An 18,535-nucleotide genomic window follows, 5' to 3' on the forward strand; every position below is an offset into this window, starting at 1 on the left:
AAACACCCCTTGACGCCCTAAACAACGTTGCTAATTCCAAATGACACGGTTAGGTCGCGAGGGTTTCTTTAGGCTAGGAATAGTCAGTTAGGTCTGGAGATTAGTGGTCGAACACTGTAGCAATTTTTAGACTAAATTCATGTTTTATAACACTTTGCTTTCGAATACAAGCCGCAAAACAAAGTCGAAAATTTATAGTTTTTTTTCTTAGATTCATTTGGCTTTTAAGTAGTATACGCGATAAACACTCCGTAACGCATTTGTCTTTGCCATAGTAGATGTATTTCGTAGTTAGTGTTATCTAGGAGCATTAATTAATTAAGGTGTCATAGTTATGATCAGCTTTACAAAATACTAAGCATTTAATACGATTAACAAATTGGGGGCCCCCTAACCAGTGGCGTAGCTAGGGTGGGTGGCCCGTACCGGGTGCCACACGTTTGGAACCGTTTTGGGGGTGACTAGTAAGTAGCACACCATGATATCCGCACCGGGTGCCACCCATGCTACATGTAGCTACGCCACTGCCCCTAACATTGCGGGGTTTGCCACTGATAATGTGAATGTCAATAATTGTAATCGTTTAGATGTGGGTTTCAGGAAAACGTTCATCAGAAAATTCGTACATTATCTGATAATAGATATTATAGTTGTCAAAGCTTTCGCCACGTAAACTCTGAAGCGGTGAAACACATTATTCAGAGATTACTATGGTGTCAATTAAAAGCGAGAGCGGTTTTCGATATTTAGAGGACCCACTAGAAAACGCTCAGAGGAAATGTATAGAAGCTAGTGTACACACGGCTTTATTGTAAAGACAGGCGCGTAGGAACGTTTTGGATTAAGGGCGGTACAGTTTGAACGTAATAAAAAATACACTTTTGGTGGCCCTTTCCAATTTTAAGAGGGGTACGTTGTACCACTGTACCACCATTCCTATGCCACTGTGTAAACATACTCTTTACGCTTTCCACCTACGCACAGTGGTGTAGTCGGGCCAGGGCGTCACCCCGGTGCTTCTTTCAAAGTCAGGGCCTTGGTTTTTCCATTTGGCCAGGGCGCGCCTTGCTTCTATTCGTAAATCGTTTTTCCCGAATAAAGGGTGTGTGAATTTATTATAAATTTTGCCCGCAGGAAAATACCATAACAATTTCAAATAGTTACCTAGGTACGGCCAGCTTCGATCACGCGTGAAATCGAAGTTGGCTGTACCCAGGTAGCGCCCCGGTTCTTTTTTTTTAGGACTACACCATTGCCTACGCATTTTCTGGCGCGAGAGTAGTGTGTTCATTAGTGTTAACACAATTAAGTTTAACACAAGTGACCTTATGATAAACTTAATAAACTTCAATATCCTGGATCTCGAATACCGAAAGGTGGCTTGGAGAAGAAGAATCAGATAGATACAACTGAATTCGCAGCTTTTCGGAGTCGAAACATGACATTGCATTGGTAAGAACATTACCCAGCACAATTTGTGAACCCTATTGATCAGAGTAAATGTCATTCATATCCCATTTAACGTGTATGTTTCTTATGATCATTATAAATACCGCTAACAATTCGCTTCAATTACTGTTTTACAATGAACGAATAGTAAGAATTTTAATAAAATTACAGATATTGAGAGAAACTTAAGTTCTTATTTAATTTTTCATGGCTTTTATAATGAAATCGTAGTGGTGCGAAATCATCGGGAAGATGGCGCACGGTGACACTTTTTCGCAACCGAACAAGTCACACATGATGGCGATTAGATAGAATTTGTTGCCTAGTCTCGCTACAATCGGACCTCCCAGCGAACCCTACAAAGGGAGTTCAATTAATTAAACGCACATTTCATCTTGGAAGGCAGTCATTTGAATTTTGCGTCTAATCGATCAGATCTAACCTAACTGCAAATTCCTCCTCTTTCTGTCCAAGTTCAGATACAGTTTTACCACGAACATGTTCATTTCTACCATGAATATCCAACTGCATTAGGACATTTTTATTGTCAAGGCTTAGCGCCAATTTTATTTCGTAAAATTTTAATAGGCATCTTTTCGGTTGAACAAAAATAAGTGTAAATATTAGTATTACCCACCATTGATAAGGATAATTAATAAAACTCTTACTTGTACCGGTAATTCTCTAAGAATTACAAGAAATTTTCTTCGCTGGTTAACACGAAAAGTATTTAAGAGGTTCTATTAATTAACGCGTAAAAATTTGACAATGCGCACCCATCCTAAGCTATTCATAGTAGAAATGAATACATTTGTGGTTTTGCGAACATGAAGACGAAGTTTAAAACCCCTTTAAAGGGAGTATAATCCTCGCAAGGAAGGTCAATCTTCCGTCACTATTAGCTCATGGCGTGACAGTAGTAGGAAATCCTCCTACAAGGGTATATTTCCCAACGATATATCTATACACTTCGCAGCAGAATGGTAACTTGGAATTATCTACAGCGTTCTAGACCTTGAATCTTGACCTCCCTTGCTAGAGTTATTATTCCTTTAACACAGTGGATTCTGGTAGAACTTGCCCTACAACCGATCGTTTCCCACTCCGCGCAAATATCGGACGAGCAGGCAACACCGTCCGTTTCGCATTTCCCCAACTCGTGAAAGCAACAGTCCAGAGTAAGATGTTTCATTCTGTAAAAAGATCCCGAGAAGATGTCGCCATAGCCTGTAAAGATATGGCAAATGATAACACGGTTCATAGGAAAAAAATTAAAGGTTCTTACCAGCCGGTACAATATAAGAAACCAGTTGCACCCTCTCGTAGAAATGCGACTTGCTCGGCGGCAAACATATGGTGGCGATCGAGCCGTTGTGAGAAACCAAGTCCAGACTTTCGTTCATTTTCATCATGGCGAATCGAGCCACTTTCCAAGTGTGGGTTGGAGGTATCAGTATAGTAACTACCTTCGAAAGATTAAACACGTTTAAAGAAAATGGGATCAGGGCATATCCCACTATAAGTATACAAACGCACGGTTTTACAGATTTTTTTCGCAATGTCTTTATCGATGCAAACTTCGATTTCTTTAGTCCTGTAATAAGCGGTAAATAAAGCGGAAATATATCTATATATTTTGATAATGTTATTTGCTTGAAAGGTGTAACTTCGCGGGTTCCAGCACATTTTTAAAAATACAGTTAAAATAGAAAAAACAGTGCGGTGAAATAGGACTATTACTGAGGTATAGTGAAAATATGATTTAAAGGCCTAGGTTTGCTTCTGCCGGTCCCCCTTAAATTAACTTGCCTGAAAAGCAAATACCCTGGTGGTAGGCCAACCGCTGAACATGTTGGCCCACCACCAGGGTATTTGCTTTTCAGGCAAGTTATCTAAAGGGGGACAGGCAGAAGCAAGCATAGGCCTTTAAAATAAGTAAATATCACTAGGTAGGGTAATTTTTAAATTTTACATCCGTGTGCGGAGATATCGCATCTTTTGAAAACTGCCTCCAGCCTGAGAAGATAAACGTTTCATTATTATACGATTAAGAAGGAATCTTCTTCAGTAAGAAATTTATTAAAAAGGTCTGATTGAAGTAATTGTAGATTCCGCGCCAATTGAAAAGTAACTTACCCCACCAGAAATAAGGGACAAGTGATGACCCATTTGGGGCTAATTAGAGCACCCGCCGCTATGAATTTTCGGTGTTGCATGATCCGTACCAAAAACGGAAGGTGGGGGTGTTCGTAGGTGTGCCAAGGAGATAAGAGATCCTCGTAAGCGATGGTGCTGCACCCGCACTCGGGGTGGGTGCAATGCTCGTTGGATTTAACGTCGTGGTCGCTGGAGGCACTGGTCAGTATTAGGATCCCCAATAGGTAACAGCTTTCCAAGATTGCTATAGAGAGATCCAAGCCTAAATGAACCATACCACAGACTCGGAATGATGGTGTATCTCCTACCTTTACCCCGAACGTAGAAAATCATGTTTCTTTGTTCTTCAGAGTAATCTCAAAGTTGCGACATTGACTTAACAATTACTACTCCATTTTTGTTTTTCGTACAGATGTAGCGTTTTTCCGTAATTGTCAAGTATTGCTAGGTTGGCATTTTTCTGTTAGGCGGACTTTCGTCAAAGTAACCTTTGAGCGTTGATTTTCATAAGGACCAGTACACGTGTAATTCAAACAATGCGATTTAGATTCGTAGTGGAAGTTTCGTAAATCGGAACTGTAAGTGGCTGTATGTGGGTTAGAGTGGACAACAATTATGAAAGGTCAATTTAATTTCACCTTTGGACAATAATAAACGTTCCGCAAACTGTTGATAATAATCTGAAATCTATATAGGTTTCTACAGTTATAGAGTGTATTGCGGTGTTCCGATTTCTATTGCCTTTTTAAATATTGTAACATTACGATACCATACTAGTAAATCGTAATCAAAGAAAAGGTACAACTGAGTCATTAATGAAACAACACAAATTAAATTATACCCCTACTGTTCATTGTTCACTGTGCCGTGATAATGACTATGCGTCATCTGTAGATGATTTAGAACTTGTGATGGTAATTGAAACTTGTTGGAATTAATAAGTAGGCGTGTTTTTTTTTATATATTTTACTTCAGCTTTCAGTTATTCTGGCCACTGTTAGAGAAATGATTATAAATAAATTTAAAATAAATTTTATAATAACATGTTCTAATTTTATACATGTTATTCTTTAAATAATTTCCTAATTTGCATCCCCCATTTTACTCTCCCACCGTTTAGGGACCCTCCCGAAAAATAGACATGAGGGGGCTGGTGTCCAAGGACCTTTAAAAAAAATATCACTATTAGTCTCCCTCGCGATATGCAGCAGACAAACTTCGTTAGTGTACACTAACAAGGAGACATCCCGATGTGTAACCAACCGATTTTTTTCAAACTCGGGGGATTGGTAGACCTTCATGTATAATGAAACATCCTAAAGGGAATTTATTCAATGGGCAACCGTTTTGACATGGCAACGAAAAATGTTTCTGACAACATGAAATGGAAATTTTCCCATTGAAAATAACATGGCATTCTGACCGATTCCTAGGGCAAGACAGTCGGGAATTATTTTATAGAAGGGGTATTATATGACTTCTCTTTTCCGTGGAACAAACACCTTCGTTATTTGTCGGTAAGACTTTGTATCCTGCCTGCGTGGCCATAGTGAGCTTTCCGTGTTGTCTGCAGTTTGCGAGTGCATTGCGACCCCTCCGCCGTTTGTCCAATTGGCGATATTTGCTGCTTCTCGTAGTTGAAGTTGCATACGCTCTACAATGCGGCTATGGGCCTTTCCATTAAACCCGTACCACAGCAGGGGCAACCCTCCTCTTGACCATGGGCCCTCGCTCCGTCGATGTTTCAAATTCATTTGACTTTGAAGAGACGGACGTATTAATTGCCTAATCAAAATTATATTATCAAATCAGGTCTGTTACCAGGATGATGATACTGTGTCCAAGGAACGCGCAACCTTTTTGGCTAGTAGACAGGCTCACACTGAATCGTTTGAAACTTTTTATTGAAGCTTCGGAATCGTGGCTCTCGCTGCGAGTTGGCGGAACTTAAACACTTTCCGCGCAATTGACAGTCTGCCTCTTAAAAAATTCCATGTTAATAGCGAAGGCTGTGGACATTTTCAATCCGGCAGAGTCCTTTTGCGCTCATATGCAGGTGTCATGTCGGACTAGACTCTACTATGGTGGGTCGATGCCGCCTCCGCTCCAGCCCTCTGTGACCGTACAACAACACGCACCTACCATGAATGAATTCATTTCAACCATGAATATCGAACTATAATAATAATAATAATAATAATAATGAACTAGGCTAGTACCCAAGGCACCACTTTAGGCCCAAGTCATCTAGCGTGTTTTATTGCCTTAACCAGGTGGCCGGGTTACAATGCCAGTATGAGGTCTAGTATGGAGTTCCAATAACCCTGTCAAGATCAGAACCCGATTCTAGGGCTATAATTCTCAACGTTTTTTAATAGTATACACAGTACGCTCGACTTTCTCGTTAAATTGGGCGAAATACGGACTTGTGGTGATCGCCCATTTGGTCGCTAAGTCACCAAACATCTTTGATGTTCATTGTCCGTAATGATAGTTTAGACATGGATAGGAAAGATATTTATGCAGGTTGATAAAACGTGGTGGTGTTTCCTCAGTATTATTTCTTAAGTAACTGGTTCCCATGAGTGATTTGGAACCGGGTAGAACATAAGTGGTTCCGTTTGGTTGGAGTTTTGTTACTTTTAGCAGATGGAACAGGTCATAATACAATGAGGTGCTGCGTGTAAGACATCGAAGACAGCTGTGCGCTCATCGGTGGGAAAATAATCCTAGATCCTCGACAACGCCTATTGAGGAGATATATTAAACGAGAAATTTGAATTGCATCTTGGACCTACTAAACTTAAGGCCATTAGCTCGAGCAGAGGCAAGGATTTCCTTGATGGTGGTGTCATGATGTTCGTCACTGAAGGCCCAAAAGAGCAAGTCATCAAACTAAAATAAAAAGCTAGAGCAAAACACGAGAACCACCAATGGTCAAGAGAGTTTACAGTAAAAACGCGAACAAGTAATGAGACCAAAGAATATTAGTTTTTTCCCCAATTCTTTGGTTTCATTACTTGTACGCGTTTTTACATCAAACTAAAATAGAAGGACCAAAAACCAAAAGCAGTGCATACGTTGCTAGACATCAGGAGCACAGGTCAGATCATACGGAATGCGTAAAAAACAAAGCGTTCAAATGACGTACTCATGGCCGGCAGCTTTCTACTTTGTTCATCAACCCTGATCTGCCAAAAAGCCGATTGAGCATACCGTATCTGGTAGCCTGCCTTTCGGATTTGTGCAATTGATTCCTCAGGGGAAGGTAGCGAGTAATGTTCTCGTTTGATCTATTTATTAAGTTCAGAGGCATATCCGAACACCTCCATTTGGTTTGAGGATGACCACCATGTGATGGAGCCAATCGTTGGGTTCCGAGATTTGGCTTATAATATCCATATCTTCCATTGTAAGTAACTCAGCGCGACAAAGTTCTCTAAAAGCCTGGAGTAGGTAGGGGTCAAGCAGGGTGGGATTAGCGCTTCCATGAGTTGAACGGGATAAGTACCAGGAGGCGTGCCTAGGACCTGAAAGGCATATCCCAAAATCATGTCAAATGGCCGTGGGGTGTCGTTGACAAGGTAATCCATACGACGCGTATGGGGAGTGAGCTTGTGCCTAGTTAGTGGCTTTATGCATTACAGTAAAAGTTACAGTCCCACGAACTGGTTAGGCTTCCCCGGAATAGGTCTAGAGACTAGACTGGTATGTCTACTGGGCTAATGGTCGAGACCATAGATAAAATAACTTCGTATATAGATAGGAAACTTCATGTTGTAGAAGTGACGCCAGAATTTTGGCCGAAATCTGGTGGCGGCACCCGAATAAGATTATTTAGTGAAGTTCGCACTACTCGAAGTCCGTACTAGAACCTTGGTGTAACGCAATCCCAATTGCAAAGGCTTAAGCGAGCTATATGCATTAAAAGTACTTTTTCTTGAACTGAGAACAAATTTAAAAAATAGCACTAAAGAAATAGCATTCAGTAAAGATTTCAAGTTTGTTTTAAACGCTATTTCTGGTATATTTGAAGACATTTGACCTTTCAAAATACGTTTATTTCCAAAACTCCGACCTCAAATTTCTCAATACGTTCTACGCTCTTGAGAACACAGCCAACTGGCGCAGTCACTAGATGTCAGGGCAACCTCGTCAGAGTCAGTTTGCCCCATTGAAGTTTCCTATCTATATACGAAGTTATTTTATCTATGGTCGAGACGTTGAGATGTCGAAAAAGATAGTCTGATAAAACATTGACACGGGATTCCATGTCTACCTTGTAGCTGATTGAAAGGGCGCCCAACGTAAGGCGGACAGGATATAATTTTCGTAGATCGAGGTCATGAGCAGATGATGTGACAACTTGAGGTGTATCCGATGCTAGTGCATAAATGACTAGGTAAATTTAAGCCTATACGTGAGTAGGTGTGGGAGACACTTGTGAGGAAGAAGTGGCCGGTTGTGGAGAGTGAGAAGGGGAAAAGGGTACAAAGCTCATTGGGTGTGGTTGAAGCTGCAGTAGGGGGTCCAGCGGTTGCGGCCACGTAGAGACAATATGCTGGGTTATTTGATAAAGTTGGGGCTCTTGTGGTCAGCTGTGGAAGTATAATGGTCGTATTGGTAACACACACGGCCCACTGTTGGGCATCGCGGATGCAGTGAAAAGCCCACACTGGTAAGGAAGGGATGTGATGAACAACGATTGCGGTCTTTGGCAAAAGGGTCATGGCGCGGACAGTAATACGACGGGGTGAACAGTGGAGTTGAAGAAGTGTGGCGTAACGTATGACAAGGAAACTGCTTGAATGGCAGGATACGATGGATAACCATAGCTAGACTACTCCACTAGATTCCTCGAAGATTCCCTCAACTACTGTCCAGGGTTCTCATCACCTAATTACAGTCAATTCCCCACCAACCAATAATACGTGAATCGAACTCAATGCAACACATTTTTCACTCGCCTGAAGCTTGATTTCTGCTCGGATCAAGCCATATACAAAAGTGCTACGCAAGGTAGTGAACAAATAAAGACTTAATTTTTAATACCAATACTTAAACTTGTAGAATGTTTTTAATTATTCTTATTAAATTAGAATACATCAACTCAAAGATGGTCTGGTTACGGTAGTGGAATTTAAAATTCAGTCACAGAGTAGTTTGACGATACATCAGCGAAAGTTATCACTTATGGTAATATCAAAAGTGACATAATTACCAAATGTGTGACAATCCCTGTATTTTCTTATGCTAAAAGTTTAATGAATGCTCGACTCGAGATCGACCACATAAAAGACTATTTATTGTCGCCTTTCTGGATCTTTTTTTAGTCTATGGTATTATATCGTCGGTAGATGGCGATAGCATCTACACAGAACGACGAAAAATCAAACAATACACTAACTTTGACCAGTGCTACTTAGTTCCTCCGTTCCTCACTACGAGGCGTTATTTGTTGGTTTTAACTTCCTTCCCTCCCCAAGGCATACTTTCCCAACTTGTATTTCGCTCGTAACATTCATTAAGAAATAGGTCCGATTGACACACTTTTGGTAATATTGATAATTTTATCTCATTGTACACCACTTTCTACGTGCTTTTCAAAAAGTGTCAATTTTATAATATACCTACCAAAAGGCCATTAAGCGGTTAATGTTAATGTTAAAACATATTGAAATAAAGTTGTATCCGTTTACAGTTAGTCAACAGAGTTTAGAGGGTGTAACGGCGCTAGCTTCTCCGAGGTTGCACCTATAATCTATAAACTTATCAAAATATCAGCAAATGATGCAAAAATTATATTAAAATCATTATTTATATAGTCAAATTTAGGAATAACGATGAGGAAAAACTGATAACGACTGCTTTAGCCTCTACCTATTTAGGTTCCAAGGGTGAACCTAAGGGGGCGTAGCGGTAGTTTTCGGTCGCAAATAAGAAAGCTATTTTGGTCATAAATCAAAATCATTTATTGACGCCTGAGCTTCCAATTTAACACATATGGCTCAATAACTGTTAAATATAAAAATAATTATATTGTATTGCATTTTACCCCTATAATTCCATTCCGGCCTTGTTTAAAGACAAAAAAAAAGTTTGAAATTCCCGCCCATTAAAAATAGAAAATGATATTAGTTTTCAAATTTCGCGTCTTCAGTCTCTTCACAAGTGTCTAGTATAATAATAGGAGCAGCGTTGCCAGATTTCCCAAGTCAAATTACAAGATAAAACTATATATTTTCAGTCCAAATTATAGTAAAAGCTTGGCCAAGTTACGTTTCGTTTGGAGGTTTAGTATTGGTTTCTTTGAGTAGTGGCGTTTGTTTATTAGCGTTTTCAATTTTATTTCTCGAGATTCGCTCTGAATCTGTCTCTGACGTCATAGGTCTCACCCTAATCGACTAGAGTAAAACCGCAAATGGAACATTCCAATTCCCGCGCTTTGTTGTTTTTCGTCTGCTTGTAATTTGAATTTTCGCGTCTGGGCCTGCCATTTTGCCAAAAACTCTAAAAGGAACGCGCAAAAATTTACTCCGATCTCTTATCTCGATCCGTTTGAGGAATTTTATCCCTTTTGAGGGATTTTCCGACATAAAGGGATTTTATTTTGGAAGAGAGGGAAAAAGGGAAAATTAAGGGATTTTTAGAAAAATAAGGTTTTTGAGAATTTTCCTAATTTTCGCTATAAATATTTAAATACCACGCCTCTAACTTTATTGGAATCCACGAATGAAATTAACTGTGATTCGGAAGTAGATTTTAAAATATTTTTAATAATTTTTTTCTATGAGGCCTAAATATTATAAATCTTATTGTTTTAGTTAAAAAAATTGTGAAAATTATAAAAAGGGATTTATTAGAACTGACAAAGGGAGGAATGAGATTGTCCAAGAGGAAGCACTGATTGGCAGTCAAATGGAAAACGCTATTACTTAAACCATAAGTGTATAATATATGTACATAAGTGAGACACTTCCTATTCTTCACATGCAAAAGTTTTACTGAGAGCTATTCACGAGACAGAATAGCGTCAGAAAGAATAATTGAAACTTGCTATGGGTTATTTTTGAAAAATAAAGTTGATTTAGGTTTTTAATTTGCATTTCATGATTTGCATTGCAATCTCCCGTATTACATTTGGATGGAAAAAGCTGTTAATTATATCTTTGGTTGTCATATCACAAGCCGTAGGGTTAATGGGTTGAAAAGAATCATTCATTGGACCAATATCGCAGTCAGAAAGTAACATTTTAAGAGCTGAATGACTAAATTTGGAAACCGTCTCAGTGTTTTTGATATTACAGTTAGTTTTTAAACTTTGTAAATCACTTTGTGAATTTGTTTCTTTTACAACATGTTTTAATACTTCGAGAGTCTGAGACTCTGGCATTAACTCTTCTTTTGGATTAACCCAAACTTCATTCTCAGGTTCATAAGACGGGATAAAACTGGTCATTAATGTCCGTACGATAGCTTCTTCTAGTCTGTGATAATGGTCACTTTCTAACTCCACCCATGTATTAACGCTGATAGATGGCTCAAGAGAATGAACGTAATGCCACCATTTTGGTGGTACATATAGAACTTGTCCCGGTTTGAGAATAACTGCATAGGGTACACTTTTGTGATAATTGGGGTATTTTTGATGATTTGGGTTTAAAATATTGACTTTACTGAAAACACTAGATTCTTCATATGGAATTCTAGTTGGATACATGTTGCCAGTTTCATTGGGCGAAAAAAGCACCCATAATTTTTTCCCAACCAACTGAGCCACTAGGTTGCAACCATAAGTATCTTGATGGCAAGGTGTATGCGCGTGCTTGCTGCCTATCCAAAACGTGCTATCATCTCCTTTACGGTCATTCAAACCAAAGTTTCCCCAATCCACTGACTCTAGTATGTCTTTTTCTTGAGCAAAAATATCCTTCACATAGTTGTATGAGGAATAACACCAACTGACTTCATGGTCAACTTCTTTGAAAGGGTGATTTGGATTCAATTTACTCTTGTCTTTATTGAGCCACTCTGAGAATTGAGTTATTGTTCCTTGAATTGTTTCAGCTTCTCCTTCCCATAGTGGTTTATTTTCTGCTACATTCTTAATAAGTGAAGTACGAAATTTTAAGTTAACCTTCTCAGTTATTTCAGCCCATTTTGTGATAGTTTTCCATTGGTATGAAGGCCAATGTTCAACCATATTGTTAAATATTGTAGGCTCTCCGATTGTTTTAATATCTAACCAACATAACTTATTTATATCTACATTCATTTTTCTGTTTAAAGCTTTTACCTTTTTATAGCAGACGAAAGTACTGTTTTTGCCTAGTGATATCAGAGAGGAAAATGATTTTATTATTTCCATTAACAATATTTTTAGAATCAATTACATTTCAAATATAAGAAAAAATTCAAGTGCAAATAAATATTACCGTCAACTAAATACATTTTCGAATGGCCGTGATAATGACGTAACTACTTTCATTATTTATTTGAAAAATGGTGAAGCTACCGCCATCTATATATTTAAAATTTTATCAATGCTTAACAAATAGATGGCGATAGCTGCACTGTTTTCATTTAAAGGGAGTACGAGCAAAGATAATCTAGACTACGTAGTCTAGATTATCTTTGATTTGGCTGACTCCTCATTTGGCCGACTGCTCATATGTCCGAATTCCCATTTGGCCGACTGCTCATTTGGTCGACTTTTCGGTCGGCCAAATGAGCACACCATATGATCGACTACTCATTAGCCCGACTTATCTTTTAGACGAAATTCTGGTCGGCCAAATGAGCAGCCAATTTGACCTCATTTCACCGACTCTTATACTATAGCCTGTCCTTAACTATGTCTTTAGTGTTAATTTGACTTATAGACAGGGGCGGCTGAAGAGCAGCCTTGGAAATAACGGTGGTCAAAGACAAATTAATTAATTGCTCAGACCAGTTTATTTATTCAAAATTTGGGGGGTCACTGGTCACCGTGTACAGTTTATTAATTCGAAATAATAACAAAAAAACAGAAGGTGACCAGTTTAATAATTCCAAATAATAGGAGATGACCTATTAATTTAAGGTTTATATCAATTTAAATTTCCCTATTCACTGGATTTATATGTACAGCGACTCCGCTTACTACCGCCGCGGCCGCACGTCGAGGTTTTATGTAGAGGTAGAAGCAGACCACATAGTACATACCCCCTTTTTCTATATCCCCCGATCTTGGAGGAATAAAACAAGTATACTTGTTTTATTCCTCCAAGATCGGGGGATGTAAAAAAAGGGGGTATGTACTATGTAGTCTGCTTCTACCTAGGCTTAATGCAATATCGCAGTTATAAGATACTCGTGTTTAAACGTTAAAATTTTCTTTAAATTGATCTATTTGAAATGGGACGGTATTGTTTATATCGAACATGTACAAGTCACCAATCATCAAAGGGATTTACCTCCCAAGATATAAAATTTTTCCCTGTCCCCAAGCCTTCAAGGAACTTAGAACTGTGTAAATTGTGGCTAGAAGCAATAAATCGCCCTGATATAAAAACGCAGAATGTTAAATCACATCATTTTATATGCTCAAAACATTTTATCGGTGGAAAAGGCCCAACACTGGAATTTCCGCATCCTGTAAAAGAAATTACTAAAGTATGTCAAACATTAACATTATTCACCTTATCTCTCTCTCTCTAATCATCATTTTTCTTAGCCTTCATTTGTGTTAGACCACAATTATTGTATGTATACCAAGGATAACCCAGAACAACAAATCATGGATCAAACTGAACCTTTAGTGCCAGTGTTAACCAAAACTTTACTTCTAAATGATGGCGATGCAAATGGTAAGCCTGAACAGATGTTGGAAGAATTTTCTCTAAATGAAGTGAACGTTCATGTGACAGAAAATTATAATTTGCAACACCGGCAAGACAATGAACTTTTGATTGAACAATCTTCAAACAACCACACACAAGAGTTTCAAACTAATGAAGAGGGTTTAAACAATAAATTACAAGAGATTGAAAGTAAAGTAGTTCAATCAGAAGAGCCCAATAATATGCATTTGCCAATTGAATCTCTTCGCCAATTAGCGCAAGAATTTTTATTATATCAATCAAACAACTTAGACTCCATTTATTGGTTTATTAATTTAAAACAAGAAAAAAAAAAGTCTAATCTTGATATTACCCAATTGATTTTCAGCCAATGTTCAAATACTAATATATTTAAAGTGGAAATGGATGGAAATTTAATTCCAAAACTCAAGTTTTGTAATGAATATATTTTGAATAGTCATGCAATCTTTAAATCAAATGGAAAAGATTTGAAACAACCTTTACCTTCTCTTGCTGAAGTATTGGAATTCTTAACTGAAATTGATAAATGGACAAGCTGTAAAGGAATTCAAGGTGAATTATTTAACTACTTTCAAGACAAGTATTTAAAATCAGCCAAAAGTTGCAATGTAAGTTTGTCAATAAGATCTTCTACGTGCCAACAACTTTTTGCGAGTAAACGGTCAAAAATTTGCCAAAATTGTCGTCTCACAAAAAAAATATTACAGAATAGGAGAAAAAGAGAGAACAACCACCCAATAAATGAAGTTAAGAATAATACTAATATTCGCTACATGTCTGAAAGCCAAATACGTAGGAAGGTGGCCTTGTTAAACAAGAAAATAAAGTTGCTGAATCTGAAAATATTATAACGGGTAAATCAAAAGAAGTTGATTCGAAATTCAGTTTAGCCACACACATTCTGCAATTGATGGTCAGAGGAATTACAACTAACTTTAAATATGCTTATTTATTTTTTCCCTGTGGTTATCTCAAAGCCGAAGATCTGTACTCAATCGTTTGGGAAGGTATTGAAAAGTTGCAGGGAGCTGGGTTTAACATAATATGTGTCGTCTGTGATAAAGCTACATCGAACCAAAAGCTAATAAAAGTTTGCACGGAAAGTGAACAAAAATTGCATAACCACAGAGTGGGCTACAGAAGCAAAAACCCATTTAGAAATAGTAAACCATTATATTATATATCCGATGTGTGTCATGCTGTAAAAACTGCAAAGAATGGACTTAGCAATAGTGGAAAATTGAAGAAAAATACAAAAAATTAAACAAGTAAAGCACCTCAAACCGTACAGCTCTTAATGAAAAACGGAAATTTTTTGTTATGGAAGCATGTAGAAGATAATTCAAGATATGTATCTAATTGATTCCTCATCTATTTTACGGCTTGCACCAAAACTGACGTACAGCCATGTTTTTCCTAACTCTTATAACACTATCAGAGTTGAACTAGCTACACAGGTGTTAAGTAGTACTGTTGCAAATGCAATTGAAGAAATTGTAGGTGAGGAGGCGTCTGAAACTGTCAAATTTATTCGCATGTTTGATCAGATCTTTGATATTTTAAATGTTTCAAACGTATCAATGACAAAATCCAAGAGAAAACAAGCCTTAGCACCTTTAAATAGTCTTAATGATTGGCGTTTTAAGGTAATGAATTGAAGTGAGAATGAACGACTAATAGTTTGTTTTTAATTTTAGTGGTTAGAAGACATTTCTTGGATATCTGGATGAAGTGGACGCTTAAGAAGTTGATGAGGGTTTTGACAAATCAAAAATGCTCTTAAGTAGAGAAACACTCGAAGGAATTCAAATTACTGGTAAACTGGTGTTGGTTAAATTAAAAAAAAAGGTATTATTATATAAAAATGGTACAAATTATTTCAGTGTATTCGACAATTGAAGTAGTGAAGTTTTTATTGGATAAAGGAGCCTAATTTGTGTTGACAGCACGGTTAAATCAGGATTTAGTAGATAACTATTTCAGTAAACAACGTTAAGCTTGTGGTGCCGGGGAAAATCTCACTGTAAATCAGTATGTTCAAGGTGTTAAAAGATTGAAGCTAATGAAATTGTTAATGGTAAATGTTACTAATGGAAATTTTACAAATACAAAAAAAAGAGAGCCGAAGATGAAAAATGGCTCGAGATGCACAGCTGTAATAAGTTTTTCTTGTAACTCAATACTAGTTACAAGAATAACTACTATATAAAACAATGCTATATAGCTTGGTTTTTAGACGAACTCCTGATTTAAAACCAAACAAATTAAAGTTCAGATTTAATTAAAGCTTTTTATTTGTGATAACTTTGAGCTCTTTCCTTATTCCGCTACTATTTAGACAATTCTTCTTAATCATTTGAAATATATTTTTTACATTTTTTGTTAAACCTTTTAAATCTTTAAACGTTAAATTTTATCTTTAAACGGTTCCATAGGGTTAACAAAAGTAACAATAATATCACAGGTTTTTTGAAAAAATTCAAAAGCTATTGCTGACAGGAACAATAAACCACCTCTATCCTGTTTTTTGCTCCATGAGTGGTACTCTTCTTTGGCATCAATCTTGTTGATTAAACAGATTCTCCAAAAATTTGGGCATTCGTACAGTCTGATAATTTCATTCACAACATAGCCACCAATTTGATGGATAATTTTAGGGTTATCTTCTGGGTTAGTTCAGTTTTGACAGGTTGGGTTTCTACTTCTTTGTTTTCATATAATGTAAAAATTTCATCAAATAACCTGTTTACAAATATAGATGTTACCAAATTCTGGTCCCTTTCTTGCAACGCAGGGAAATGAGTCAAATCTTTAAACGAAAATTTGACCTCTTTTAAGAAATCGCTATTCGTAAATAATTCGTGTCTCTTCCAAAGAAATCTACCTTTGCCTAAAAGGTTGGTAGAATTTTCAGCAAAAGATGACAACATTTCTGTAGCCTTAGTATTGAGCGTGCTAATTTTTCTTTTATTAATTTCTTCAAGAGAATCCTTAAGAATTTAGGACAAGTAAATTATTAGTATCCTGGTTCCTATATTGATATGGTAAGAACTTAAATACAGTACTTACAATTACAATTTGGGGTCTTCCTACGTAGGTGACATTGTACAAATTAGAAGCATTGCTGAGAACAGTGGCGTAAATAGGGCCCCCAAACTAGAGAGCTGCAACGGAGCGGAAATTATTCCGTTCCGCGGCGCTGGAACGGAATCGGAGCTAATTTATAAGAAAGTAGAGGAACGGAATGGAATCGGAGCAAATTTCCGAAAATTTGTTGTAACGGAACGGGATCGGAGCAAATTTCTGAAAAATCGTTGTAACGGAACGGGAACGGAGTAAAATTCCGAAAAATCGTTGTAACGGAACGGGATCGGAGTAAAATTTCCGAAAAATCGTTGTAACGGAACGGGATCGGAGTAAAATTTTCCAAAACCTTTGTAATGGAACGGGATTGGAGCAAATTTCCGAAAAAAACGTCGTATATTGAAGCATGGACACTGTTTTCATTTCTCTCTTGGCTGCTGATTGGGTCTCCCACTTTTCCAGACAGTGAGATCATAATCCCCCTTCTTCACCGGCTCGTGGGAAACATAACTGCAACCAAAGATAATTTAAACTCGTACCCTAGATTCGAAATCACTCTATCGCGCGTTGCCGATAGCGTTTACCCACTTCCCGCCGGAACTCAGAAAAATCGGGCTACATCGGTTGCGGCACGGCCTACTTCGATCACGCGCTGCGGCGATATAGCGCGGCAGCGCGTGATCGAAGTTGGCCGTGCCGCAACCGATGGAGCCCGATTTTTCTGAGGTCACGTGCCGGAAAAGCGTAAACGCTTCGTAACAAAACCGTCAATGGGAAAGCTCTCAGTATTCGAATCTAGGGTACGAGTTTAAATTATCTTTGCTGCAACTGAAGCCTTTTTATCTACGACTACGTTGCGTACATCAATGCGCAGAAGCGCAAAACTTACAAAGGATGTTTAGCGAAAAGAGGGAATAAATAGGCGGGGTGACCCGGCTTGTGGTAAAGTTTTAGTTTTACATTCAATTCAATAGAAATAATAATTGTTTCTGTAAATTTCTGTATTCAGGAAAATAAAATAATTTTTCCTCATTTTTCAAGACTATAGACTATTAAACGCGCCTTACCAATCGACCGCCATTACCTTACAGTCTAAGGGGAGGGTGATGACCAAACTGGTTTTGGGGGGATGAAATTTCTGTGGTAGAGGGCTGGCTCGTTGGTTGTCTGTACAATAATGGCGGCGCCCAGTTTCTAAAAAGAGTGTATACTGAGGGAAAGCAAAATATAAAACGGGAGCGAAAACAGAGCATAAATATTAAGTAATATAGACGATTAATGAAACTGAGCGGAACACGAACGGAAATAATATCGGAGAAACAAACGGAGCGGAAACGGACGGAAAATATTGACGACAACTGAAACGGAGAGGAAACGGACCGAAATGATAGGCGACAAACAAAACGGAGCGGAAACGGACGGAAATAATAGGCTAGAAATAAACCGGAGCGGAAACGGACGGAAATATTGGGCTAGAAATAAACCGGAGCGCAAACGGACGGAAATATTGGGCTAGAAATAAACCGGAGCGCAAACGGACGGAAATATTGGGCTAGAAATAAACCGGAGCGCAAACGGACGGAAATAACGGACGAGAAACAAAGCGGACCGGAAACGGACGGAAATAATAAGCGAGAAACTAAACGGACCGGAAACGGACGATAAACAAAGCGGACCGGAAACGGATATATGTACCATACCGGGAAACAAAACGGAGTGGAAACGGTATGGTATTTTCGCTGCTCTGCAGCTCTCTACCCCAAACGTTTATGATTAAAATCGGTGCTATATAAAAGGGCCCCGAGTCGTTTTTCGCGTGGGGCCCCGGAGTTCCTAGTTACGCTACTGGCTGAGAATTGTTTGAATATTTGCTGACAAAAATTGTTCATTATATTTATTACATAAAGTTATTTGTGGTATTGGTCAAAAACTCGTATCTTTCTCGTCCCAAAAATCTATAGTAGAACCACCCCATGGTACCT

General features: G+C 38.1%; 3 protein-coding genes and 1 long non-coding RNA gene across 5 annotated transcripts; 1 reads left to right on the forward strand and 3 right to left on the reverse strand.

The window, feature by feature from the left end:
- Positions 1–1,646: 1,646 nt before the first annotated feature.
- On the reverse strand, positions 1,647–3,982 carry LOC149945380 (urokinase-type plasminogen activator-like). Its single transcript, XM_090176544.1, has 6 exons — positions 3,915–3,982; positions 3,586–3,850; positions 2,986–3,043; positions 2,735–2,915; positions 2,531–2,676; positions 1,647–1,805 (listed from the first exon to the last, which is right to left on the reverse strand). Exons 1-6 carry the CDS (start codon positions 3,937–3,939, stop codon positions 1,647–1,649), a joined length of 834 nt encoding a protein of 277 aa, XP_090032670.1. The 5' UTR covers positions 3,940–3,982.
- Positions 3,983–10,693: 6,711 nt separating this feature from the next.
- Positions 10,694–11,935, reverse strand: HSPBAP1 (HSPB1 associated protein 1). Its single transcript, XM_090176545.1, has one exon. The coding sequence runs from the start codon at positions 11,879–11,881 to the stop codon at positions 10,694–10,696; it is 1,188 nt and encodes a 395-aa protein (XP_090032671.1). The 5' UTR covers positions 11,882–11,935.
- A 997-nt stretch (positions 11,936–12,932) lies between these two features.
- On the forward strand, positions 12,933–15,837 carry LOC149945382 (uncharacterized). 2 transcript variants are annotated; one of them, XM_090174918.1, is made up of 5 exons: positions 12,933–13,260; positions 13,322–13,454; positions 13,515–14,021; positions 15,167–15,285; positions 15,353–15,837. In XM_090174918.1, the coding sequence occupies exons 1-4, from the start codon at positions 13,003–13,005 to the stop codon at positions 15,250–15,252; spliced, it is 984 nt and encodes a 327-aa protein (XP_090031044.1). In that variant the 5' UTR covers positions 12,933–13,002; the 3' UTR covers positions 15,253–15,285; positions 15,353–15,837. The 2 variants fall into 2 exon arrangements, with proteins under 2 accessions (XP_090031044.1, XP_090031043.1); XM_090174917.1 differs by having other exon boundaries at positions 13,322–14,021.
- LOC149945383 (uncharacterized) lies at positions 15,763–17,065 on the reverse strand. Its single transcript, XR_016480847.1, has 3 exons — positions 16,539–17,065; positions 16,354–16,459; positions 15,763–16,278 (listed from the first exon to the last, which is right to left on the reverse strand). It is a non-coding gene; the product is annotated as an uncharacterized LOC149945383 (long non-coding RNA).
- Between the last annotated feature and the right edge of the window lie 1,470 nt (positions 17,066–18,535).

The sequence above is a fragment of the Leiobunum rupestre genome, chromosome 5, assembly GCF_980474605.1.
Source record: "Leiobunum rupestre chromosome 5, qqLeiRupe1.1.hap1, whole genome shotgun sequence".
Classification (NCBI taxonomy): Eukaryota; Metazoa; Arthropoda; class Arachnida; order Opiliones; family Sclerosomatidae; genus Leiobunum; species Leiobunum rupestre.

Coding starts and splice junctions, on each gene's coding strand:
- LOC149945380 (XM_090176544.1), bottom strand. CDS start 3,939: ATGATTTTCTACGTTCGGGGTAAAG. Junction 3,044..3,585: donor TGTCCCTTATTTCTGGTGGG/GTAAGTTACTTT, acceptor CGCTTATTACAG/GACTAAAGAAATCGAAGTTT. Junction 2,916..2,985: donor CGAAAAAAATCTGTAAAACC/GTGCGTTTGTAT, acceptor AATCTTTCGAAG/GTAGTTACTATACTGATACC.
- HSPBAP1 (XM_090176545.1), bottom strand. CDS start 11,881: ATGAATGTAGATATAAATAAGTTATGTTGGTTAGATATTAAAACAATC.
- LOC149945382 (XM_090174917.1), top strand. CDS start 13,003: ATGGGACGGTATTGTTTATATCGAACATGTACAAGTCACCAATCATCA. Junction 13,261..13,321: donor CTGTAAAAGAAATTACTAAA/GTATGTCAAACA, acceptor CATTTTTCTTAG/CCTTCATTTGTGTTAGACCA. Junction 14,022..15,166: donor AAGCTGTAAAGGAATTCAAG/GTGAATTATTTA, acceptor TTTTAATTTTAG/TGGTTAGAAGACATTTCTTG.